This window comes from Mesoplodon densirostris, chromosome 14, assembly GCF_025265405.1.
Source record: "Mesoplodon densirostris isolate mMesDen1 chromosome 14, mMesDen1 primary haplotype, whole genome shotgun sequence".
NCBI classification, from domain to species: Eukaryota; Metazoa; Chordata; class Mammalia; order Artiodactyla; family Ziphiidae; genus Mesoplodon; species Mesoplodon densirostris.
Genome location: NC_082674.1, coordinates 45991741 through 46019387, shown reverse-complemented (window position 1 = coordinate 46019387; position 27647 = coordinate 45991741). Strand labels below are relative to the sequence as shown.

Sequence of the window (27647 nt, the reverse complement as noted above, 5' to 3'; positions counted from 1 at the left end):
AACTATCACCTAGCTTCCTTCCTGCCATTTATAAATTAACATCGTATTTCAACTCTGAGACAAAAATATAATTTTCCACAATCAAAAATACCACATTCAGGACTTCCCTGGTGGCGCAGTGGTTGAGAGTCTGCCTACCGATGCAGGGGACAAACGTTCGTGCCCCGGTCCAGGAAGATCTCGCGTGCCGCGGAGCGGCTGAGCCTGTGCGTCCGGGGCCTGTGCTCCGCAATGGGAGAGGCCACAGCAGTGAGAGGCCCGCGTACCGCAAAAAAAAAAAACAACCCCCATATTTACTGCATAAATGGGCGCTTCCTTAGTGACTATTATCTGGGGAATAGAGAATGTATTGTTAAAACTGGAATATCCTTTTTATGCAGAAAATATTTTATATCTGGGCATTTCTTTATTTGCCCAAAATGGGAATTAGAAGCAGTGACAGAATCAGCTTCTCAGCCTCTTCCACAGCGCCTGGTTCCTCTATTCCAGGCAATGACGTAAGGGGCTGCCTTATGAGGGGAAAATTTCTAATTGCAGCTAACTTCTCGATCTTCCTTTTATAAAACTACTAAGCCCAGAAGAGACGTAAGCTCTCAGAAATGCAGAGATCCAGTTACTGGGTACCAGCTTATTGCTACTAACTTGCCTCATAATCAATGTTTTTGATCAACATTCCTCTAATCTCTTCTCTAAAGGTATTCAGCATGAGTTGGTTCTTCTGATTTTCCTAAATTTAAAAACCAAAAATTTAATCAATTCTCTAGAAAAAATAATCTGATGATTACTGAATTCTATTTCTAGTATTCTACATTTCCTGCCACTGTTTATACATTAATACATATACACACATTTCAGTTGAAATCAGTGAGTAGATATTTTGAGTTCTACTTTTTCTTAACTTGACACATAGAAATGTGTATGAAATACACATGGTCCACATACTTGTCATTTTGAATTATAGCTTTTGTTAAACAGTGCCAAATTGTCTACTAGAATTTTTGAGTTAATTTGCAAAGTTGCTGACAATATGAATATGAGAGTCTCCATAATCTAGTACACATTTAGGTTTTATTATTTTATTTAATGGGTATCTTACCACTCTTCTAGAACATACTTATTAATATAATTTTTATATTACGTATACACACGTATCCGCTAGCAAGTTAATTTAGGAAAAGAACACAGTTCAGCCATCAGGTAGAACTATTAAAAAAAAAAGCAGAAATCCATTCACATCTTTGGAATAGAATCTTATTTGAACTCAAATTATAGTTTCATTTTAGATTTTACTGCTTTATCAAGGATACATGGTACACTTATGAAAGTTGTATGTACATCAAACTCCTGGAAGTTTAGGACTCTGTATTCACCGTTTATCAGGTGCATTATCTGGGCCTTCAACTGGCAGGTGGTAGCCAAGTAATTCTCTCTTCCTTGCTCCTCATGCCTATGTACCTCACATGCCCACCAGTGTACAGTATGAACAATTTAGCTTTGATTTTTACTAATTCAATAACCAAAGTATTGAATAACTTCTAAAAGTGATATAAAAACTCAGATTTGTATAGTAGTTTACAGCATATGAGAATAAGCGTGTGACACACTCACACAAATCTGCACCATGTGATTGGTCAGAGAATAAAGATAACTTTCATCCAAAGATGGTTTACAATGTGAAGTTCTAGTAGCAGTAGTGAAAGGCAAGACAAAGTACATTAAGCAAAACTTCATTCACGTTTTTGGAGTAGCTTCTGTGTCTCTACAGCATGTGCAGTGGGGAACAGAGAGATGGGTTAGATGAGTAGTTTACTGTCTGAGAAGGGCATAGGAGCTGCTAAGACACATAACTACTGAACCACATAGACTCTAACAGGTACCACAAGAGCAATGACAACAAATGGGCTAAGGGATACAGAAGAAGGGACAGGACATTTCTCCCTGGAAGAATGGAAGAGAAAACTTTCAGCTTGGTCTTAAAGGATGGTTGGACTTGAACAGACACATGGGAACAGCATGAGCAAAGGAACACAGGCAAAAAGAAGGACAGGAGTGCATTTAGGTTCTACAGTTAGGTAGATGGAAAGGAGCATGAGTGGGTTAGTGGGTGAAAACACTGCAGAGGAAGGTTGAGGCCAGATCATAGAAGGCCATGAATGTCCAACCACGGGCTCAGCCCTGAGTCAGTCAACCAAGGGGAGTCCATGTGGTAGCAATGTAATTGCACTTTCAGAAGACTCCAGAAATGGGCAGGATGGATTGGACAAAGTGGGGATGGAATCAGAGACCAGCATAACCACCATGCACAGACGAGAGGAAGTTCGGGCCTGAACAAGGAGAGTAGAGAGGGAGGTACGTAAGAGAGAGACTGGGGTTGTGAAATGGAATTTAACAACCAATATTATACCCATGGCACATATTAAACATTTGAATGGAATTTAGAAAAAGGAAATTACAGAATCAGTTTTCTGTAGAAAGTTTAGAAATTTTTTCTACAGATCTAATATCTACATTGGGGTTATTAAAAATTTCTAGGTTAAAAACACCTTTTGCGATAGGCCCTCATTCTTCAATTCTAGCATAAAGAAATGCTTTTATTCTAAAGAAAATTATATTTATAAGTTAGTATTTTTTTAACAGCACAGTGTTAAAATTTTAAATTAAGGAGATGGAAACTTCAGTTCTAGTTTTTCAATACGAAATTTTATTTCCAAAACACCAGTGTTGTAAAGTGGACCTTTGCAGAGAATTTGCACCCTTCGCTCTAGTTCTTTACATTTTAAATCACAGGTGGTGTGTTCCCACTTATTTGGAGAGATGAAACTGATGTTCTGAGTCACTGCCAGACATTTGCAACTAAGTCTTTCAATGGTAACAGCTGCTCTGGATTTCAAGTCTCTCAAGCAAATGCAGAACACAGTGTGAGCTCTGGGTAATGAGTTGGGAGAGAGAAAATGAGGAAGATGAGGAAAGGAGGTGTGATCATATTCACACATCTGATTTCCAGTCTAAGACTGGGTAGCTGACAGACGAAGGGCTTACCTCCTTACAAGCAGGACTAAACTAAATAAAAGGATTTTTTTTAAAAAAAAACAAACCCAAAGTAAATATGGAAGCATCTGTCAATGACTCCAGTGGCAAACTGGTGCTTACCTGAAAAATCGAGCGCACACACTCCTCTCTGATGTTGTCCTTTCAACAGTGACAAACATTTTAGAGTCTGCGTGTCCCACACGTGAATAGCAGCATCTCTCCCAACCTGAAATTACAGGATGAGTGTTATTAACTAATTATAAATTATAATAAGAATGATTTTGTTCCTTAGAGTCAAGTGCCACTCAGAAATCAAAACCCACACATTTGGAGAGCAGGAAGACCCTGGGAAATCATCTGGTCCAACTCCACTGTTTTCCAGATGAGGAAACTGAGGCACAGGGTCTAAGGGTCTTATTCTGGCATCAAGGTGGGTGCCAGCAGAATCTAACCTGGTACATGGCTCCCAGTTAAGGGATATTTAAAACTCTAGTTCAAACATCCACTGTGCTTTGTTTTTGTCAGTTAGTTCTACCCTTCCCTTCTGCCTTCTCAACTCCACACATGATTCCACTCAGCTGTATGTTTTCATGGCACTATCCTCAGAGTTCTTTTACCCACCTCAATTATTTACCCACCTCAAGAAGGCCTGGCCCTACTTCTCCCCCTGGGAAATGAAAGTTTCATGGCTTAACTCTCTGTCATTAAGGTGGCTTCTCCTCAAGGGGACACAAGCTTCTATCATACCAATTCCCAACAACAGAGAAAACTGTAATACTAAAGTGGTTTTCCTCACTTATAATGCATAGGGGGAAAAAACCTTTTGGGTATGATGACTCTAAAAGGGAAAATGGGACATAAAGCCACGCACATAAATGAGCAGAGTCTGGCCAACTCCTACACTGGCTTGTGGAGGCCCAGTTACCCCTGGAGTGGCTACTGGCATACTGGTCTGCCTCCCAATTACAGTATAGAGTGTGGTAGCTCCTCAGGGGTTTATGTAAAGAACCAATCTCTGTTTTTTCTTTCACAGGAAGACTATTAAACACCTATGAATCAAGCATCTTCTGTTTCTAAGAAAGACAATAAAGGGGGAGGGGGCAGGAAAGAGTGAAAAGGCAAAGTAGTGATCAATTACTTATAAAACTTAATGTCAGAATAGATGGTCTAATTTGCAGTTGGAGGAGCAGCAAACCAGTGTTTCAATTAATGGCTCTTCCATTTTGGAGGACTGTAATCCTTTTACAAATATAAGAGCTACAAACTCTTCTCCCCCCAAATGCACATTTCTTGGGGTTGACTCACGTCAGGCCCTCAGTTTCATCCATGGATCTCATGAACATCAGGCTATAAACCCTGTTCAAACACTTCTACCTCCTGTATGTCAAGTCTCAGAAATAGTTCGTTGTCTCATGTTAATCTTTGACCCTCATACCAGTAGTTTTTCTTGGAATTTGCCACTTAGATGTTGAGGATCAGGTGAAGTATTACCTACAGTTAAAAGCCCATGATAAAACTGAACAAAAATGTAATCTATATATTGGTAGCAAAGAGCACAACACTGAAAATACTGTTGACAATATTATTGCTTTACCAGCAAGACAATAAATCTGAGTTTAACAGATTCTCTGTTTACTGAGTTTACTTCTATCCCCCTCCTTTTCCACACAAAATGATTGACCACAGGGCTCTATTTTGAGCAGCTTTTCAATTATAGACTCAATCCAAAGTTTGGCATTCCAAAATGGCTCATATAAAGTTTAGTTTTTTTGAAGGTTAAAATATAATAAACTAGCCAAAGTTCATATGACTTTAAGTTTTACAAAAATAACTATACACTGGATGTTATAGTAGTATTAAAAGATGGTTCATTCAATAAACATTTATTGAGTACCTAGGATATACTAAGTTCTGGGTAAACAGTAATGAGGAAAATATATTAAGACTTCATGGAATTTACAATACTCTAGTTTTACCTAATCCTATTCATAGATCTCATCATGTTAGGATAAGAATCCCTCAAAGTCTTCCCAAAAGTGCTGGAATGTATTGGTTGACTCTCCCACCCTCATGAAATGATCCAGCATTCACTGCACTTTCAGCTTCCTGCCTTATGTTTATTTCTACCAAGTATTTCTTGAATTTCTCATATGTAAACTGAATTCAAAATTAAATCCTCTCTCTCTTTGGCTAAACTCCCATCTTACAGGAAAGATATATACCTGCCCAGTGGCCACATAGTCCTTCACTGGATGGATGGTCAGGCTGAGAATGTCATCATCATGTCCCAGGTACAGCCTCTGGGAGTGTTGTTGCCTATTGTACACGACAGCAACTGCAGCAATGTGATAGACCACTTCTCCAGATTGTGTGTAGAACAGATTGTTTCTACAATCGTAGCCTCTATAGCTGAAGCACAGGTCCAAGAAATGCACAGTAGTTGAACACACAGTGAATGAACAGAGCAGAAGTTGTGAGAAGATAAAGTTAACATGTTAATATGGACAAGGACAAGCAGAACCCAGGTGTCTCCACAGCTGCCTAGGACAGTGATCTTCAATGGGGGTATGAGGACCTCTGAGGGCATGTGATGACTTTCTAAGGGGCAAATGGACACTGATAATTTTAACAGAATCTATTTCCAGATCCTCAGGTGCTATATGTGCTTTCTCTTAAAACTGACTAGTCTGGGAACACACCTGTGATGAGGTACTGGTTTTCCTTTCCCACCTCCCCTTTCCTAATTGCCTTCCTCCCAATTTAGGAAGTCATTCCTCTCATCCATCGGGAATCTTACTATGGTATATTACCCTGGAATGTCAAACCTTCCAGGGACACCAAAACAAATACAAGTGTGGGTGGATGTTCAAAGTGAATAACTCTAACAACTGGGTAAGAAATCCTTTTGCAAGTCAAGTGACTTCCAATTCTTTGCTTTTAACAAATTTGAACAGTGATTTAACTGAATTGTTAGCTGATGGATCATTAAACTACATTTTTGTGTGACATATCAAAATCACGACATACTTTTGGCCTATAACAAAGAGGAGTTTAAAGAATTGATCACCATTGCTGTGATAAAACTGTCTCTATTCTCATCTACTTAAGTAGCTAGATATGAATAACCTTTCTTAGTGCTTACATTAAAAAGTGAAAAACTGGAATAGATTCAATGCTAAACTGTTACCCTCTAGCAATAAGAAATATAAATGCACATATATCTGAACTCATTAAAAAAATTCTATCTTATTAAAAGAATTTTTCCAATAAAATTATTTGCTTAACAACTATCAGAATTTGTACTATATTTATGTTGATTTGGCCAGCTATTTATTACTAATAGTTATAACAATAATTAAATCCAGAAAAAAATTGTTAATGCTTAGAGTAGCACTGTCCAACAGAACTATTCTGTGAGTCACAAGGTAATTGAAAAATTTTCTAATTGTCACATTAAAAAAAAAAAGGAACAGATGAAACTTATCTTAAGAACATTTAACCCATTATGTCCAAGATATTATCATGTCCACATGTAATCAATATAAAACATTTTAATGAGGTAAATTTCTTTTTCATGCTAAGTCTTCAAACTCTGGTGTGCGTTTTCCACATACAGCACGTTTAGACCAGCCACATTTCAAGTGATCATTGGCTACAAGTAGATATCGTACCAGACAGCACAGAGTTAGAGACTTATGGTCACAGGGAATTAAATTTAAATTGAAAATATAGATATATTTTTTCCTTGTTGAAGTTATGACAGGGTTATCAATAAAAGACTTACAAGCATAAAAATATTATATTAGGGTAAAATTCTGTGGGAGAAGTGGAATAGAAATATAAGTTCATGTATTTGTTATATTGATGATAATGGGAATCAAATATCTATGGCATTTGGGTTCCACTGGAGCCATCTAAATAAATAATGTGAGTATTTATAAAACACAAGATATATTCTTCACAACCATTTAAGCTTAGGTTGAAAAATCTTAGATGTCAACTTAAAGTGTGGAAGGTTGTACATGATTTTCAAAATTCAAAATTATTTGGGTACACGTGAACAAAAGTATTTGAAGGAAATATTGTCCTGGGAAAGCCAGCTGAATAGAGCAGGAGTTATGGGATAAAGGAAGCAGAGATGGAGAGAATGAAATGAAATAACAATGAGTGGCAGTAACACATGCAACACGAAAGTACATGAAGTGTCAAAAATCTAGATACACACACTGAGATGGCCATAGAACACTGAGAAAACTGGACAGAGAGTCGTGGTTAAAATATTAACCGCAGGTAAGTGCACACTGGAGAGAAGAGCCAGCCTGAACTGGGGTAGCACTGAGAAGAAGGATAACAAGGTGATAAGGCTGGTGACAGGCCACCCACCCATGTATGAACTGGAGTTTCAAGCTGTCCTCAGGAGCCTTTTCTCGTTTGAGGAAGGACACTGCATGGTTTTTCTCTTTACTTTGTTGCTTTAGCTGAGGTAGATCTTCCTTGTAAACCTTCAAGCATAAAAGAAACATTTGGTTAGAGACTCTTCAGGTTTCAAATATATTAATGTCTTGACATTCTCAGGAAATCTTTAATTGCAGGAACTCAAGTTTTTGAAAACATAAGAAGCTAAAAATGGTCACAAGGGACAAAGAAGAGCATTATATAGGGGTCAACTCATCAAGAAGATATAACAATGGTAAATATTTATGCACCCGACATCAGAGCATCTAAATATACAAAGCATATATTAACAACTAAAAGAAGAAATAAATATCAATACAATAATAGTTGGGAACTGTAAAACCCCACTCCCAACAATGGATTGATCATCCAGACAGAGAATCAATAATGAAACAGCAGATTTGAACAATACTACAGACCAAATATCCTAACAAATACAGAACATTTCATCTATCAGCAGCAGAACATACATTATTCTCAAACACACAAGGAACATTTTCTAGGACAGATCATGTTAGACCACAAAACAAGGCTCAATAAATTTAAGAAGATTGAAATTATATCAAGTATATTTTCTGACCACTATAGTATGAAACTAGAAATAAGTAACAGGAAGAAAGCTGGGAAAGTCACAAATATGCAGAAATCAACACACTCCTCAACAACTAATGGATCAAAGAAGAAATCAAAAAGGAAATTTTAAAAAATCTTGACACAAATGAAAATGGAAATGCAACATACCAGAACTTACAGGATACAGCAAAAGCATTTCTCAGGGGAAATTTTGTAGCTAATAAACATATACATTAAGGAAAAAGAAAGATCTCAGATAAAGAACTTAATATTATACCTCAAGGAACTAGAAAAAAAAGTTTGGACTTAGTTTGGACACTAGTTGGACACTAAGTCCAAAGTTAGCAGAAGAAAGGAAGTATTAGAGATTAGCGCAGAAATACATGAAATAGAGAATAGGAAAACAATAGAAAAGATTAACAAAACTAAGAGTTGGTTCTTTGAAAGGACAAACAAAATTGAGAACATTAAGACATGAGATTGGATTTTACTTTATTCTAATGAACAAAACTAAATTGAAATATCTTTTAAATCATTGGGATTTAAAAGAATTTTTTAAAAAATTTTGCTATTATGTTTCTAAATCAATTTATATCCAGAAAATATATTACTTTTCTGATAAGAAAGGAAATTATTAAATAAAATTATCAATAAAATATAATTTAAATATTTTGTTATAATTTCTTCTAAGGCAAGAAATCTCTTGATGATTCAGATGTGTAAATGTGTAAAATGTGGGCCACATGAATCATGGTGATCTCTTTGGAATTATCCTTCTTTCATGACCTCATGAATCTTTCAGATCAGACTCTGGGATACAGAGCAAAGCTTTTGGTCTAACCTAGGACCTAAAATGTGCTGCTGACTGAGAGAACATTCTCGATAATTTAAATGTAGATAAAATCATGTAGCTAAAATTTTGTCTATCATGTATTTATGCCCTACTATCAAGAGATATAAATTTAACACATTTAAATGAAATACAATTCATAATTTCTCATCTTCATATAGGAAAGTTTTCATTCAATCAAACTACATTACAAGAAATCATGAAAATATTATAATGAAGTTCATATTTAGGATTTGACCAAAAATCGTTTAAAAAAAACGGAAGTCAAGAGATATCTCACTACTGCCTTGTCTATTACAGACGCAGTGAACTAAGCTTTTAAAATCTAATGATAATTATTCATCTGAATTCACGATGCTTTCATCAGCTCATCAACTACTTTAGAGAACTGAATTCTAGTCTTGGCATTTCTACTGCTTATTTGAACAAGTCTCATAACCTCTGTGGGCCTCAAAGTCCCATCTGTAGAACAGACTCCCTGCTCAGGAAAAACTCAGGAATCAAATATAGACAACATGAATTAAATAATCTAGGTGAAAACTTTAGAAAGTAAGGTATCAGGGAGAATATATAAATCCTAGGCATGAATTTCAATTGAGCCATTCCTTTTCATTCTTTTACTAGCACTATTTTTATCAAATAGAAACATCCCAACTAAAAAAATTGTATTTCTTTTTTCCCTAAATTGTATGTTTATTTTGCTTAAATTCCATTTCCCCTTGATATTAGGGTATAATATTTGCATGATATTAATAATTTCCTTTCAAATCTTTATACTTAGTAGTTTTATAGCATAATATATTGTACCAATACACAGTCAAACCGATTTAGTCCTGAAGTTAACCTAAACAATCAGTTGGACTACTTTTGTACTAATCTAATTTTTCAAATACTGAATCAGTGAGTGACAATTATGGGTTGGGAAAAAAATTCATCATCTGAAAAGCTGTACATTCAGAGTTTACGTAGAGGCAAAGCCAAGTAGCACATACAATGCATGCTTTGGAGAGAAGCCCAGATCCACTACAGGCAATGTGGATGTGGGCAAAGTACTCAGCCTCTCAGGGGTTACTGTGGGGTTGGATTCGGTATATGTAAAGCACAGGATGTGGCCCCATAGAGACACTTGATACATGGCAGCTGCCATAGGCCTATGTGGTAAGTTTCCATGGGGCAACACTGACGGTTGCTGTGTCTGAAATCTGAAATCTGAAATGTTCACGTATGGAATCTGCTTCACATACCTCTGTTAAATGACAAGGAAGAAAATAGGACCCCTAGGGTTATCACCATTAAGAAGGTGATACCTGTCCAGATTCTAATGAAGGATTACGTGCTTTAATACACACAATTTAGTGCTAAAATTAAGTGTCTATTTTCAAAAAATTTGGTTGTAATTGTCCAACTTTTCTACTAAAGATGATTTCTGACTGGAAGGATAATGTGCATTGTATTTGGGCTTCTACTTTAATTAAATGGATAACGGTCTCCATAAGTTAAGAGAGAAATGAGGACAACAGCTCACTTGCAAACTACCATGCCTCCAGGGATACCTATTCTATAAAGAAAACACATGCTTTAATGATCTGCTAAGAAAATGAAAAATCTTGTAACTCACTTGCACATTTTTCTGTAAAAAATATTTTAAAGTTTTAGCTGCTAGGAAGGCAGAAAACCCAAACTGTCATGGGTTCCATTTTGAAAATTTGCTACTACCTCTACTTAAAAATTTTTTACTGATACAGTAAATGCCTTATTTCAAATCTGTACTTAAAGATAAGAAGTAGGCAATTTTCCTAATTCTTTTCTTGATTTTCTTCTGCCTAAGCACTAACCAATTTTAGTGCAATGTACAAATTCAGTGAGATCGAGATTTGGGGTTATAAGGCATTTGTCATGAGGCTCCCTGTTTACTGACCTGGCGATCATAATTGATTTGAGTTTCTTGCTCAATATCAGAGTCCAACTCCGGCACATCAGATAAATCCGAATCAGATTCTTCACTATAGGAATCGGAGCCACCTTCTGCAGAAACACCCCGTGAGAAACAAGCAGAAATTCTGAGACTCTAAATGACTAAAACTTTTATTTAAATTTTTTTTCTCTCCTATTGAGGTCAATAAAAATAACTACACCATAGTTTTCATTTGTTGTAGATTCTTAAAACATCTTTTTTTTTTTCATCTTTTTGTTAAGTTCACCATACCTCTAACCCCCTTTTCAGGAGTATTACCAGACTAGGATAACTCCCCCGACTATTTCCACACTTCTATTAGATAACAGATCTTTGGGTTTTAAATCTTGCTTTGAAAGGGAAAAAAAGGGGGTGGGGGGGGGCTAGGTTTTCCCAAGGAGAAGGCTGGGACAGAAGGAGATCCAACCACTCAGTTCAGTAAAGACCCTCATTAGCCTGTTAACATGCCCACCCATGCTGGTAATTGCCATGGTCAAAATTGCTGCAGAACCCCTCCCAATAAGAACATCTCTTCACATATTACATGATCATTCCTGCCAACATCACAGTAAATTAAAGGACTATACACATCCATTGAACTGGAACACAGTGGCCCTGATTGTGGACCATTCTCTGAATGCCGTTCAGGAGGCAACTTCTATTCCAAATGTTACCTTGTCACCTGACCCAGCAGACCCACCACCTGTTAGAACCGTCCTAAGGAGGCCGAGATGTATCTGTTTGGGTTATTCTCAAAAGTTAATTCTTCATGTAAACCTTAGACCTTCAACTTGCATTTGGTATAAGCAAAATCCTTTGAAGGAAATTATCCAACTGACCCATACTCAATTGGCCTCTATCTCAAAAGTTTTTCTGTTCTTTTTTTTTAATGTTAAATTTATTGTAGGAATGAATTTTTCAAAACAGCTTTAACTCTTTACCTTCAGAAGAGATGTTAGACCATTCTTTGAAATTTTTATTGAAAAATAAATAGATGTTGAAAAATTATTACTGGTTTTACCCTGGGGTGCTGTTTCCAGCAGGCCATTGCTGACACCTTCTGGAATAAATCTCCACTGGAAAACCGAGTGGTCAGCCCCTCCTGTGCTTAATACCCACTGAAAGTCATGAGACCAGCGGACGTTTGTGACATGTGCAGAATGACCCACATACTTTCTAAATTTGGCTCCTGAAAAGATATTTTTGAGGAGAAGATTAGTTGTGCAAAAAACAGAATTTGTTGGTTAAACAATTACATTCTATTCATGTTGAGAAGTAAAAGCTTTAAATGTGTTAGAAAATATAAATTCAATCTTATATATAATAACAAATAATCAAATGCTCCAAAAGATATCTCAATCATTCCAGTATGGATTAAGCTAAAACTGGGTCTTAAAATTTAAGCCCTGTGTCTAAAGACACATCTGAACCTGTTCCAAATAACACCTACTGCTTCACTGATTCTGAAAATAAATGCTAAAGAATGAATATCTTACACATTCTTATTTAAATACAAGATGCAACAGGCAATCCTTTAACTGGGAAATGGAAAATACTTCTGTGGTGGGGCGGGGGGAGTAAAATTGTTGTTTGGGTCATGTAGATGTAGAGTTGGGAGAATGAATTTTTTTCTCTTAAATTGATTGCTTTACTCAGTAAACACCATCCCCAGGTAGTGAATGCAACAGAAAAGCTATGTGAACTTATATTTGTGGTTGAATAACTGCAGCAAAGTCTCCAGTGTATGGTGAGTAGATAGCAGCATAAAGGCACTCATGGAAATAAGCAAGATCCATCTTCTCATGTGGAGGCCTAGGACCCCAAAGACTATGAGAGATTTCTGGGGCAAACAAGCACACCATCCCTCCTTCAGAAATACTTCTACCTATTACAGCCCCTCTAAGCAAAATCTCTTTAACGGGGGAAAAGGCCATCTCTTCAACTATCACATGTTTAAAATTTAAATACCCACTGGAGAGGTAATGATTTAAATTTATATGTAGGCGAAAATGACTGCCACATGTCCCTTCCCTGAGAGCATGTTCTGACCAGGTGAGGTTTCATTATATCAAGCCTTCCAAAAAAGACAGGGGGAATGCTGCCACAGAAGGGGAAAGGAAGGACTTGAGTCTCAAAAGCAACCATGCCCATTTCAAAGAGTTTCCTAAATCAGTTTTGGTAATTTAATAAAGTCAAACAGATTCCAACTCTGGTCAGCTGGAAATGCTGGCTGATGATAATTCAATAATTATGAAGTAAATATATATTCTTCCCATATCTCTATAGATCTTCTTGGGCTATTCTTTGCTGCCCTGACCTTTAGACCCTCCTCAGAAATGATTTAACCCATCTCTTTGGAATTGTTTAAAAAATGTCCACAATTCTAAAAAAAAGTTAAACTCATAAAAGCACATGGTAGATTTGCAGTTATCAAGGACCTAGGGGGAAATGGGGAGATGCTGGTCAAAGATACACTTTCAGTTATAAGATGAATAAGTTCTGGGGATCTAACATACACCATGGTGACTGTAGTTAATAATACCGTATTGTATATTTGAAAGTTGCCAAGAGAGTAGACCTTAAATGTTCTCACTACACACATACACATACACACACACACACACACACACACAGGATAACTAACTGAGGTGATGGATATGTTAACTAACTTTAAAGTAGTAATCATTTCACAACATATACACATATATGAAATCACCATGTTGTATACTTTAAACTTACACAGTATTACTTGTCAATTTTATCTCAGTAAAGCTGGAAAAAATATGTCCACAAATTATTTGATACAAATCAAAACAGAGTATGTCAAAAGTGAAGGTATGTGACATCCAAGAGGAGGTTATAAAAGGCAGTACAGATGCCTCCTTGCTCTTTCTTGGATCTCTAGATACCATGTGATAAGGACACCTAAGCAGCCTATGGAGAGGCTCACATGGCAAGGAACTGAGGCCTCCAGCCAAGAGCCAGGTGAGTGAGCATCTTGGAAGTGGATCTTTGGCCTCAGTCTAGCTTTCAGATGACTGCAGCTTCATGAGAGACCTGGAGCTAGAATCAGCTGGCTAAGCTGCTCCTGAATTCCTGACCCCCCAAAACTGAGATAATAAATGATTATTGATTTAAGCTGCTAAATTTGGGAGGGAGGGGAATTTGTTTTACAGCAATAGCTAGCTCATACACCATTAGGAGGCTGGAACTAGAACCTGAAAAAGCATTAGTGTCATCAATATTTAGGCCTTATCTCTGATCATTCTTCCTTTCTCTCCCTCACTTGCTTTACTCTAGGCTCACTGGTCTTTTTGCATGCCAGGCCCTCTTCTGCCTCTAGGCTTTTGCACTTGTGTTCCCTCAGTCTGGAATGCTCTTTCCCTGCATCTCTGAATGGCTGGTTCTCTTATCTCCTTCAGGTTTCTAGTCAAATCAAACTATCAGTGAGCCCTGCTTTGACCATCCTACTTAAAACAGCAATACTACACTGCCCGACCTGAGCGCTCTTTACTCCCATTGTTTGCTTTATTTTTCATCACAGCGCTTCTCACCATCAGATGTGTTTATATTGTCTTGTTTATTGACTAGGTCCCCTCAGTAGAACAAGAGCTCCAGGGACTTGTGCTTGTTTTATTCATTGACATATCTCCAGCCTCTAGAATAGCACTTAAATATTTACTGACTAAATGAAGGCCACATCCATCTCTTCCAAGGTTTTCCTTAGAACAATGAGTGACTCTACAAGGCCTCCCTTTATTCTCTGGACCCTAAGGAAGGCTCAGCCCTCAGCCTTCATCTCCTCTCTATTGATTCTTTCTCCTTGGCTTTAAATACTGTTGATATTCCCTCAGCTGCCAAACATTCATCTCCAACCCTGAACTCTCCCAAGAGTGTTGACAGCTTGTGTGCTATGCCCACTTGGATGTCTAACAGGCACCTCAAACTTATCACAGAAAAACCAGGAGTTTCCCCTTCCCCTCCTACTCTGTTACCACCATGAAACACACACACACACACACACACACACACACACAAAACCTTTTCCTTTCTCATTTTCCCATCTCTATAGATGGTGCTACCATCCACCCCATTGCTCAAACCTAAAACTTAGGAGTCTTCCTCAATTCCTCTCTTTCCCTCTATTCCCACACCCAATCCATCAGCAAGACCTTCAGCTCTACCTTGACACTGTTTCCTAATCTCAACCATCTCTCTTCAGGTCTATTCCTGACACCTTTGTCCAAGTCACATCATCTTTTACCCAGGCTCTTGCAATAATCTCTCTACTTGAAGCCTCCCCTTCTCTATTCCATCCCACACAATATCAAAGTGGTATTTTAAAAACTTAAATTGCTCATGTCACTCTTCCATTTAAAACCCTCAACAGTTTTCCACTGCACTTAGAATAAGACCCACGTTTCTAGCAGTTGCTTCAAGGCCCTTCATGCCTGGCCCCTATTGCCCTTCCAGCCTTGGAGTGCACAGCTCTCCCCTTGTTCATCATGCTCTAGACACACTGACCTTTCTGTTCCTGCATCAAGCTCATCCAAGTGCTGCTGAAGGCCAGCACTTTCCCCTCCAACGTCTAGGGTTTCTGCAACTCAAGTCTTACAGTATCCAGGACACTTGTCATAGGAGGTAATTGTTCAAGGATTGTGTGTATGTGTGTGTGTGTGTGTGTGTGTGTGTGAAGGATTAATGGAATGGCAGCACACAAGTGAAACATGGAGATCCTTGGCCTTGAGCCTCCCCTAAGAGCATGGGTAGGTGCCAAGGGTGTTAAGATATGGCAAATGTCAATGAGCAAGGCTTTGGATTTTACCTCATGTCAGTGTCTGGGGGGTGATGGTAAAACAGGATGTACTCTAAATGACATCAGGGAAAATTATCAGTATCGATCCTAATTATTTTAAGATTTCAAAACTGTCAAAAGGAAATGAGGAAAACAAATTGGTTCAGCTATGTAAAAATAATATGAATTGTAGTCATTTTCATTAACTGCAGAACACTTATCTCTAATTATTATGCAAAAGAATACTATGTACACATAATCATAAATTTGTCAATTAACTTGTGAGTTTTATCTAATCACAATGGAAAACTATAATGTTTACTCAGTCTCCACACTTTCTCATAGTCATCAGTCCCTGCTAATATTTGGGTGTTTACAGGTTCAAAAGTTGGGGGAATACTTGTCACTGGTACCTTGGTTATAGGGAGACAAGTTCCACCAACTTTTACCATTCTCATCAGCAACACTCTTTATAAACTTCTCCACCAGTAGCTTTAGCACAAAAAGGCTCCAAGAGCCTAAATGACTCTGAGGCAAATTGCAAGATGTATAAACAATGTGTCATGAAAAGTAGAACAAGTCAGTTTGCTATGAGGACATGGATACTTCTGCAGATTGTTGAGGTGGGTTTTATTACTCTCACCATACTGTCACTCTGGCTGTCAATGTCTCCTTGTTCATTCAGATGTCTCCTGGCTGCCTTCATCCTCAGGGTTGTTTTACATATAAGGGTATCTCATTTTGACAAACAGCACTACTCACTGTACCTCCCTACCTGCCTCCCCCATCCTAATAAGCTAACCCAAGATCTACATCTCCACTGCTATTTTCTAGACCCAAGTCTATCCTACAAGGCTCAGTGACTCATAGGAAATACCAACTCTCACTGAATTCCCAAGTCCTGATACTTGATACCAATAGTATTGCTTCTGACCCTCATGACGTTTCTTCTGATTCCTGAATTTCCAGATGCCTTCTGGTTGCCTAACTTAACTTCTGCAAGTACATTACTCAATTTAACAAGACACGCCCTATTACTCAAAAGACCCATTATGGAGAAAGAGAACAGTTTGAATTAGGCATGTTGAGGTAATGCTGTGCCTCAAGCGTTTTAATCTGATGGTCATTTTGTCAAGTGGAAGTGATGGTGGTTTTGCTATGCATTTTACGTTCAATTTTTTACCATAATTGTCACTGCTTCAAAACTGCCAGTTAGCTGAAAATGACTTTCTGATGACATTTTCAATCCCTTTCCTTGCTTATTCTAAAAATCGTTCAAGTGAAAGGGTTTTCAGGCAACAGCATATCCCTACTGCTGATCAGATTTTCAGGGTGCAGGCAGGGAGTCTCAGAAAAGCCTGTGTATGGGCTTTGCCTAAACTTTTGAAGGAAGAAGAGGACAGGGTCATTACATGATTAATTCAGTCACATTCTACAAAACCTGACAGTGCCAGAAAAATTGAAGTGACAAGATTTTAACAACAATAAAACAAAAGGACAAAACGCAAGGGCAGAAACGGTTGTTTTGAATCAAACTCTCTCAAAAATTTCACCAGTTATCAGTCTCCCAAAAGCAAAAATGAACAAATGGGACCTAATCAAACTTATAAGCTTTTGCACAGCAAAGGAAACCATAAACAAAATGAAAAGAACCTACAGAGTAGGAGAAAATATTTACAAATAATGCAACCAACAGGGCTTAACTTCCAAAATATACAAACAGCTTATACAGCTCAACAATAACAAAACAAACAACTCAATCAAAACATGGGCGGAAGATCTAAATAGACATTTTTCCAAAGAAGACATACAGATGGTCACCAGGCACATGAAAAGATGCTCAACATTGCTAATTATTACAGCAATGCAAATCAAAATTACAATGAGGTACCACCTCGCAACAATCAGAATGGCCATCATTAAAAAATCTACAAATAACAAATGCTGGAGATGGTGTGGAAAAAAGAAAACCCTGATGCACTGTTGGTGCAGCTACTATGGAAAACAGTATGGAGATTCCTCAAAGAACTAAAATTAGAGTTACCGTATGATCCTGCAATCCCACTCCTGGGCATATATCCAGACAAAACTACAATTCAGAAAGATACATGCACCCCAATGTTCAAGCAGCATTATTCACAAGAGCCAAGACAGGGAAGCAACCTAAATGTCCACTGACAGATGAATGGGTAAAGAAGATGTGGTACATATATACAATGGAATATTACTCAGCCATAAAAAAGAATGAAATAATGCCATCTGCAGCAACATGGATGCAACTAGAGATTATCATACTAAATGAACTAAGTCAGAAAGAGACAAATACCATATGATATCACTTATATGTGGAATCTAAAATATGACACAAATGAACTTATCTACCAAACAGAAACAGACTCACACACACAGAGAACAGATCTGTGGTTACCAAGGGGGAGGGGGTTGGGGGAGGAATGGATTGGGAGTTTGGGATTAGCAGATGCAAACTATTAATATACAGAACAGATAAACAACAAGGTCCTAATATACAGCACAGGGAACTATATTTGATATCCTGTGATAAACCATAATGGAAAAGAATTTTAAAAAGAGTGTATATATTTGTATAACTAATTCACTTTCTGTACAGCAGAAATTAACACAACACTGTATATCAATTATACTTCAATAAAAAAAATTTCACCAGTTACCTAAGTCTGGTGTGCAAAGTGCAAAATTAGTGCTATCAGAAGGGGTCCACAAATTGTATTATCACCACAACAATCACTTTCAGATTTTACTTTAAATATGTCTATAAGGATTTGCTTTGCTTCCTATGTATAAGCACAATTAGCTATAACACATAAAAGAATTTTAATTACAATATTTTAATGTAACATGTAATTTAAATTATATTTATGTAGATATAAGTAAAATAGAATACAACTTGTTTAAAACATGAAACATGAAGTTTATGAATCACGAAATGTTGAGTAACATCTCTGTTAACAAATGCTGACTTAAATTTGCAAAACCACGTTTCAGAATGTCAAAAGCAGAAGATAGCAAACTTTCTATTGAAAAGTGTTAGAGTAAATATAAAGATAAAATGAATAGTCTGCAGTAACAGACATCAAGAAAATAAGCCTTAATTATACTGTATGTATATTCTAGATCAAATCTTCATTTAATGAAACATTTCTTTTGGCCTTACCTTTCTTGAGACAAGGAAACTTAAACAATTTAACCAGTCCAAAATCATCTCCAGACACCAGTACTGAGTTGTTGTAATTTGCATCCACTGAGTTGATGTCAGTGACATCAGTGTATTTTGGCCAAATCCCACTCACTTCTGGGCCGTTCACACATGTCCAGGAGGCCCAGGGAATCCCTTTGATTTCTTCTTTACTTGTTAAAGGCTTCCCAGCTGAAAATAATCAATAAATTTTAATATAATGTTACATTTAAATAAAATCATATTCTAATTTACTTTATTCATTTTTCTCATAGAGGTCTAAAACCTTTGTTTTAAAATGTTTATAAACCAAGGAAATTATAAATTCTAATCTCTTTCCCCAAATGGTGATTTTTTTTTTCTAGCAGGGTTTAAAGGAAGCACATGCTCAAAACTCCGATAGGAGAAAGAAAATGATCATGGTACTAAATCTAATGTCTTAAACTACTGATATTTACTTGACCTTAATTATTTAGATACAGATGATATTATGTTTTGTGTTATTGATGAAATGACTAGTATTAAATTATATATTATCATATTTAGTTACTAACATTTTGCCAGGTTTTTAAAGAGTTTATTCTGAACTCCTACTTTTCATAATTCAAGGAACCATAGAAGTGATTTTTTACAAGTCAGCCTCAATTAATTAGTGGAAAAAATGAAAGGATTTTCTATTTAAATTTTAAAGGGCTACACAATGAAAATCCACCAAATTTTGATGAAATAAATGTAATTAGCTGGGGAAAATAGTCCCGACAATTGTTCTAGGTATGGTCCTATGTGTGGGGCAGAGTTTTCACCAGCAGTTGGTAAGGGACGTCCCCAGGGAGCACAAAAAGGAGGAAGCCCATGGATAAAGAAAAGCTTGGAAAAATGCTTAGTCATGCACAATTTAAAAATTCAAAATCAAGACAATTAAGTGTATTACCTCATACTTTCCCCCTCAAAAATAACAAATATTTTCAAATAAAGAACCTATGAGAATAGATGCTCGTGTACATTACTGGTGCACTGTCAAATTGGCAATTCTAGACTCTAACAGAGCATTATATAAAAATCCATTATGAAGACCACAGAATCGGAGAGTTTATAGTCTGAACATAGTCTTGAATCCAGTGTTCCTGCTTTAAAGAATATAGTCCAAGGAAGTAACTCACAAGAGAAAATCCCACCTCTACAAAGATATTTGGATCTACACTGTGTGTACCAGCAAAGATACACTGGTATCTTTGATATCACTGAGCAGGGTGTTACTTTGTTACTGCAAACGACAAAAATGTGTTCCATATTTTTTCACATATGAAAATATATATGAAATACTGTCAAGCAGAGAAAGTAGACACAAAGAAATATGTACCTAGTAAAGGTATACTGATGAATTGATATAGGGCAGAGACTATTAAAAATGTTGAAGATATGTCACACCTTGTTTTATGATAAAATTGATTTTTCAATAAAAAATTAAAATACAATTATTTGAGGTCAAGATTCATGTTAAATATCAAATTTTTCCTTTTACATTATAAAAAATCATTAATCAAAGATTGTAATACAGAAATCTTTTATTTATGACATTTTAACATTACAGGTTAAATGTTACTAAATGAGTATTATATAAATAAGATGAATAAGATGAATCTATTATAGAAGTTATAGTGGGGGTTACAAATAAAATTTGTGGGTTTTTTAAATCCCAATGAGTACATTTCCCCAAATAATTGTATAATAAGGGCTTCCAATTATGAAGGACACAAAAGAGATGAAAGCAATCATAGTAGTTGACTGTAATCCTCAAATCTTCAGTATTTTTTAAGTATTTTCCTACTAGTTTTTCCTTTTGCTTATCTTTAGGCATTCTTTATATATTATAGGTGTATAGTTGACCCTCAAACAACTTGAGGGCCAGGGCCACCAACTCTCCACGCTGTCGAAAATCCATGTATAACTTAGAGTTGACCCTCTGCATCCATGGTTCCACAACCACAGATTCAAACAACCTCCTACCATGTAGTACTGTAGTATTTACTACTAAAAAAATCTGCACAGAAGTAGACTGGTGCAGTTCAAACTTGTATTGTTCATGTATATCCTTTGCCCATTATAACAATTCCAAGTATTTATGCCCATCATGGTCTCTTTTGTTGTGCAATAATTTTTTATTTTAATGTGTTCCAATTTATAAATCTTTTCTTTGAGAGTTTGTGGTTTCAGGGTCTTGTTTCAGAAAACATTCCTTGCCCTGAGGTCCTAAGAATATCCTCATATATTTTCTGCCATGGTTCAGAGTTGCGCTTTGTACAAACATTCATTGCCCTTGTGACTTACATGGCATTTTGTAGAACAGCCGTTCTCCAGCACCGTCATTAGTTTGCAAGTATTTACTATCCAAAGACCAGTCAATGTGTGTGATGAAACTGAGAGACTTGTTGCATTCTCCTATTTTCTTATATCGCTGGGCGACAGCGTAGATATCTACAGGGCCATCATTGGATCCCACTGCCAGATAAGAACCATCTGGAGAAAATTTCATTTCGTGAATGACTTCTTTTCGATCTTTGATATGAACCACTTCTGTCATATCTCTATAAGAATAGAAAAGCAAAGCGATAAGCAGCAAATCTAGAGATAGGAACCCCAAGTCATGTTTTAAAATCTGTGTGCCACAGAAAAAAATTACTTTGAAAGGGAGAGAAAAACTACAGGAATTAGATAATTAACTTTTATGGAAAGATATAAAATATTATTTAGTTCATGGCCAATGTAGGAGAAATTAAACATTTTAAATAATATTTTGGGCTCCCAAAGTAAAAAACAAAACAATTTTAATGAAATGCATTTTTGCTTTCATGTTCAATTACATGTATTCTTTTTCTCTAAAACTTTTTATTAAAATTTGGGGTTTGTAAAATTGTTTTAAAAATATGTCACAGAGAAAGGTAAAACATATCAAGGTTAACATAAAAATAAACTATCTTTCTAATACTTTAAGAACAAGAAACCAGTGACTGTTAAGCTTGATGCTTACTGTAAAAAGAGCAAGTCCAAAAAGCAGAAGAGGAAAAATACTTTTTTAATGTTGAATTTTTATGTAATTATTTAACTTTCACTATGAAAGGTCAATAATGCCTATATTGAATCACTGGAATATTCTGTATCCTTTCTGATAATTTCTACTCTTATTTGAAAGCTCACTGAGGCTTTTCCCCCATAGCTATAAGACAAGATTATGACTAGCAGGTCCCCTGAACTAGTAATGATGCCTCCATCAACTCTAAAATGAACTGAATGCATAAATAATGCCAAATATTTGCTTCCACATAATAATTTCTCATACCTGCTATCATTTACTAATAGCATTATAGTTTACTATAATGCCATAAAATAGGTGTGGGAGGATTGTTTTTTGGCTTGGGAAATCCATCAAAAAGAAAATTTGGTAATTAGCTATCTTTTCACACATCACTAAGCAAAGAAAGAAAATGTTGCCCACCCATTTGGTAATAAGTTGTGTGGCTGGTGATGAGAATTTAGTGTAATAAACCATGCCAAGAGCTATATAGAAGTTGCTGTGTGTGAGAGATGCAGTATCTAATCTACAGCTACATTTCCTTTCTGTAATCACAAAATGTGTAATCCAAAAGAATAACCAATGTGTTCAAAGAATTACAAGGGTGGGTCATAATTTTTGTCCAGTAGAAATAATATAGGAGGTTAACAAATATGAAATGTTCCATTTTATTGGTGATTATAGGTAGAAAAATCTTTACTTAAGTTTACCTCTAAAAATTTAGTGCTGTTGGAGGCTGCTTTCTTCTTTCTTCCTCTTTTCTTGGCTTATTACAAGCCCATAATCTCTTATCTAAAACCCCTGGGACCAGACAAGCTTGGGAGTTTATTATTCATTTGATTTTAGAAAGGTTTGCATACAATCTATTACATAAGATCCCCAGTAGGAGTTAAGACAGCAACCCCTTTTGAACACGTTAATATTTTTGCAGCAAATCACATGATACATGACTATCCCTACTAAGAGAGTAATAGACTGTAAACAATCTCACATCCAGTTCACTGGGTCAGGCAGTGCTGCCAAACAAGTTACCAAAGAACTTCGGACGCTCAGAGTGTTTGGATTTTGAAACTATAGACAGGCGGTTGTGAATCTACAGTGCTCCTATTCAAAACAGTAAATGCATTTTTCCTAAGGTCCTGGCATACATTCTGACCAGGAGAATTAATTTTAACAAAAGAATATCTCTAATGTCACTTTCAGTATCAGTACGTGCCTGACTCGGAGAACAATGAAAGATCCGTCCTTCATGCCCAGGGCCAACTGAGATCCATCGGGGCTGAAAGCAACGCTTCGAACGGCTTCCTCCATGTTACAGCGGGCGATCAAGGCATGGTCTGCCAGGCTCCACAGCCTAAGCACAGTTCAAAGTCAAAGACAAAACAAAACAACTTCTCATAGTCATCAGCCAGCCCAAGGCCGAAGGCCTGTTCACCACTGCGATAATAACAAGAAAGACTGCAGTAACCTCACACCAGTGTCCTTCCTCTTGGCATGTCTGGGAATCTGGGAAAGTGTTTAGTCTATCTTTATGTGATTTTCACCATTTGAAATACCCATCAAGAAATATAAAATGAGATAACATTTCCAAAGATTTTGAGATTCATAAAATAAGGAAATTTTAAACACTACTTCACACAAAATTATCCTTTTCTCTTTGGAGATTAAAAATTGTTCTGGATTTATACCAATGGCTGTTAATAACACATAGGATAAGAAGTACTACTAGATGCTGTTGTTGCTTTAAAAAAAAAAAATACGAGTTCCCTTCTAGTAACTGTGTTATGTAAGCACATACAGATTGAAATACACATTACATTTGTTGGCCTCCTGAGCAAGACGAAGTATTTCAGATGGAGAAGAACGAATGATACCCCTGCCCAGGATGGTTCCAAAGTTGGCTGTACACAGTCATATGCTGTTACTCCTCATGAGCTCCCTGGGCGCCCCACTGCTGATAGGTCCCCTCTTGGTTGGGGCCGGGGCAGGGGGGGATACTTCGCCGTGCCCCTGGCTGATGAGCACAGCTACTGCTGGAGAAACAGAGGTCAAGTGCAAGTGCCACTAACAGAATTTTCAGCAGCTCCTTGGAACACCTAATCCAGGCACCTCAAACTGAGAGAACATGAACTAAATATTTGGAGACACAAATAAAGGTTTCCATGTGAGATGCAATTGCGGCATCTGACCTCTCTCTGCTACTACTCTGAAGACAGTCTTCTCCTAACGTGCAAACAACAATATCTGCGAGGGGGTCTGAGAATCTAAGTTCTGTGATAAAGAACCATGAGTAATTCAAATGCGGTGCAATTTCTCTAAATGCATTCCGCCTTCAGGAGGGATGGTGGCATGCGCCTTGCAATGCAGGGCTGCGCAGTGAATAGTTTACTGATCCCTTAGGCAGCCTGCACTGTTCAGCCTAAAGCTTATGGTATGCTTTCAATACCTTGTCCATTATTCATAATCTCATGCTGTTTTTAGCCTTGTACTATTTTAAGCAATGTAAGCTTTGCTTGACTAGCATGAAGAAACCATCACTCCTCAGCAAACTGCACTAATCTTATAAAGCCACTAAGCTAATCTTTATCAAGAAATTATGACTTATACCCTTCCTAAATTTCAATACTCTGTAAAACTTCCATTTAAAATTTTAGCTAAATTAATCGTTAAGGAAAGTAATACAAATTCTGGCAGTAAGGGCTCTTTTCAATTCTAAGACTCAACACAGTTGTTAAAATATAAAAGCCAAAAACTTTCTTGAAATCCCTTCTATCTGGATGGGTATGAATCGAGTTTCTTGGGTGTTTGAATAACTTGGCATTGGTTTGGCTCAGAGTAATGGAAGGAAAAGGAAGAGAGGAGGAGGAAGTGAGTAAAGAGAAGTATAAGCCAAATAAACATTTATGTCACATGAAGAGATAACTGTAATTGTTTTCACTGATTTTTAGACTGATGAGGCTTTAGTGCTCAGCAGAAGCTCAAAAATGGTTTTCTCTTTGGATTTATGCTTTTCTAATGAGTATACTCATTGCATCTTGATTCAATTCACAAACATACAGAATAAGGGCGGGGGGAGGGGGAGCAGTGACCTTTAGTCTAGTTTACAGTGCTCCACTTTAGCTATTCAAACCCAGAAGCAGTAATCCATCAACTGATTATCAATCAGTCTCTTCCTCTCACTGTCAGGGACTCTCTTTCTGGCCTGCTTGTTGTTGAGCACACTTAAAGCTCAGTAGTACGGAAATACCGGAATCAGTGTAATAGTCTTCACCTCACACTTGCAAATCAGTCTTTCAACAGTCTCAAGAACATTGGAAGCATAATTTTGCTCATTTTACTACTGTCGTGTTCTCAAATAACAAGTGATCCATAGCGAGAACACTTGAGGCCCTAAAAAAATGGGCATATTTTCTTAGGAACCCACACTTTCCTTTGAAGACATGGTAAATTCTCACAGGGAATTTTGAGCAAAGAAAGAATTAATGACTCACGTGCTAAGACGACTTTGAAAATCAGAATTTCAGTTCTCTTGGTGATGTTTAGTCTGTGACTAAACTGATGGTGAGTAACTCAGCTGTGAAACTGCCAAGCTGCCTCCAGCAGGACCCAGGGTACGAGGAAGAAACATGATCTTATCACAGATGAGTGCACTCAGCTTACATCTTCAGCTGGAAGAGACCTGGAGGCCAATCTAACCAGCAGTAGTGAATTTTCACTTCTAAGAACATTTTCTTGACTTAAGATGGAGCCAAAGAAAGATAGCAACAACAAAAGGTCAAGAAGCCAACTGTCGTTAAGCAAAATGGCTTAACATTCTGTTTGGAAATTGTGAGGTTCTGCCCTGTGGCTTATCCTTCTCTTAAAGTAATAAACAAATTTGGGCAAAATGAATGTTATCCCAGGGAGGTGAGTGAGGTTACAGCCACCACTGCTGGGGCCTCACCTGACAGAGCGGTCATCGCTGCCTGTCACAGCCAGCGGCTTCTTGGGGTGCAGGGCCAGAGCCCAGAGCTCCCCCTCGCAGTGGCCCTGCAGGATCAGCATTGGCTTGTCCCGTTCTCGCACGATCACTTCAAATATCTCGCTGTCCTGGGTCCCTGCTAGAAGGCGGTCTGCTTTCCAGCACACACTCCGGATAGAGAGGCCTGACAAAAATAAACGAATAAAATAAACACATATCTCCACACCATTCACAAATAAAACACCTAAAGTTAATACCCTGTCACGGGGATAGCATCTAAGGCAACACATCTGAACAATGCCTGGGGGTGGAGAATCAACTCCACACACCACCCTGTGTTACTGACCACTGCCCTCTGTGTGTTAGTTGTTCCCCTGACCCCCTGTGATTTATTTTGTAAAAGAGTGATTGCTCTTTCCTGTCTGACTTAGGCTAACTGTGTGTTTCTACAGCAGGGTCTATATTAAATACAACATCTTAAAGTGAATATAAGAACAGGAATTGGTCTCTATGAAAACCTAACCCTCTTTGAAACAATTTCCTTCTGATTTGCTATGGAAAAGTTAATAATCACTTCAATCTTTAGGATGCTAACATTGTAATACAATTATACGTGGGTGATACTACAGAACGGTTAACTATCATATTAGGCAAGTTTAGTATGTATTTGATCAGAACCTAGACTCATTCTGGATAAATAGATGCACCCATGTCCCAGAAATATGCAAATGAAACTCTAATTTCAGTCTCAGAATACCATCAAACATCTGAAGATGTTTTTCCTCACTGACTTAACGATTTATGGAATCTTCTCTAAAAGCACAGTACTCCCTTTTAAATCCAACCTTCCTCTGTATTATTCCATCCTCTTTAGGCAGATCCCCACTTGCCTGCCTGAGTGTTGATCTGGGCTTCTCTCAGTCTGTTCTATTCTTCACCGGCTACATTATTTACTTACATAGTGAATTTTCTCACGTCTGAATTAGAAATACAGAAGCAATCCCACTTTCATAACTACTTTAAACTACTTAAGGATGTGATAAGCTTTGAGATCTGAGTTGTCTCCCCATCTGGCTTTGTGTCTTTTGTGTAGAAAGTGCCAGAAGTCAGAGCACCTGGACTTCAGTACTGCTCTGCACCTGATTGGCCAGACATACCAAGGAGAGTCCCCTTTTCTCTGGGGACCAGTTTTTCTTCCCTTAAATGCAGACTGTAATTATGGAGACCATGTAATTTATCATCCAAATCAGGACCCCTCTGCAAGTAAAAGCAGGCTCTAGAAATAATTAAATTTACATAAGTTTGTAAAATATTTATTAACCAAGAAAGAAGCTTTACTATATTGAAAAACCTATTAAATAATTCTATCAAAAATATTTTCAAATCTAGAATTATAATGACACTTTATCACAGAATGAAAGGTCTAGAACAGAGGGATGAGTAGGCAGACACACAGAAGATTTTTAGGGCCATGAAACTCCGTAGGACCTATAATGGTAGGTACATGTTATTATACATGTGTCAAAACTCACGGAATATACAACACCAACCGTGAACCCTAATGTGAGCTATAGGCTTTCGGTGATGATATGTCAATGCAGGTTCATCCACTGTAACCAATGTACCATTCTGGTGGGCAATGTTGATAGGGAGGCTGTGTGTGTATGAGGACAGAGGTATACGAGAAATCTCTGTACCTTCCATTCAATTTTGCTGTGAACCTAAAACTGCTCTAAAAAGAAAAT

The 27647-nt window shown here is 37.2% G+C and overlaps 1 protein-coding gene across 1 annotated transcript in view; it reads right to left on the bottom strand.

The window, feature by feature from the left end:
* The window catches only part of EML6 (EMAP like 6), a 341870-nt gene that overhangs the window by 99767 nt on the left and 214456 nt on the right, over positions 1-27647 (bottom strand). The window contains exons 7-15 of the mRNA XM_060116946.1: positions 25885-26086; positions 23158-23295; positions 21200-21456; positions 18851-19063; positions 11884-12051; positions 10827-10933; positions 7414-7532; positions 5253-5439; positions 3151-3256 (exon numbers count right to left, since the gene is read on the bottom strand). Coding sequence (XP_059972929.1) covers positions 3151-3256; positions 5253-5439; positions 7414-7532; positions 10827-10933; positions 11884-12051; positions 18851-19063; positions 21200-21456; positions 23158-23295; positions 25885-26086 — 1497 coding nt within the window. The remainder of the gene's footprint in view (positions 1-3150; positions 3257-5252; positions 5440-7413; positions 7533-10826; positions 10934-11883; positions 12052-18850; positions 19064-21199; positions 21457-23157; positions 23296-25884; positions 26087-27647) is intronic.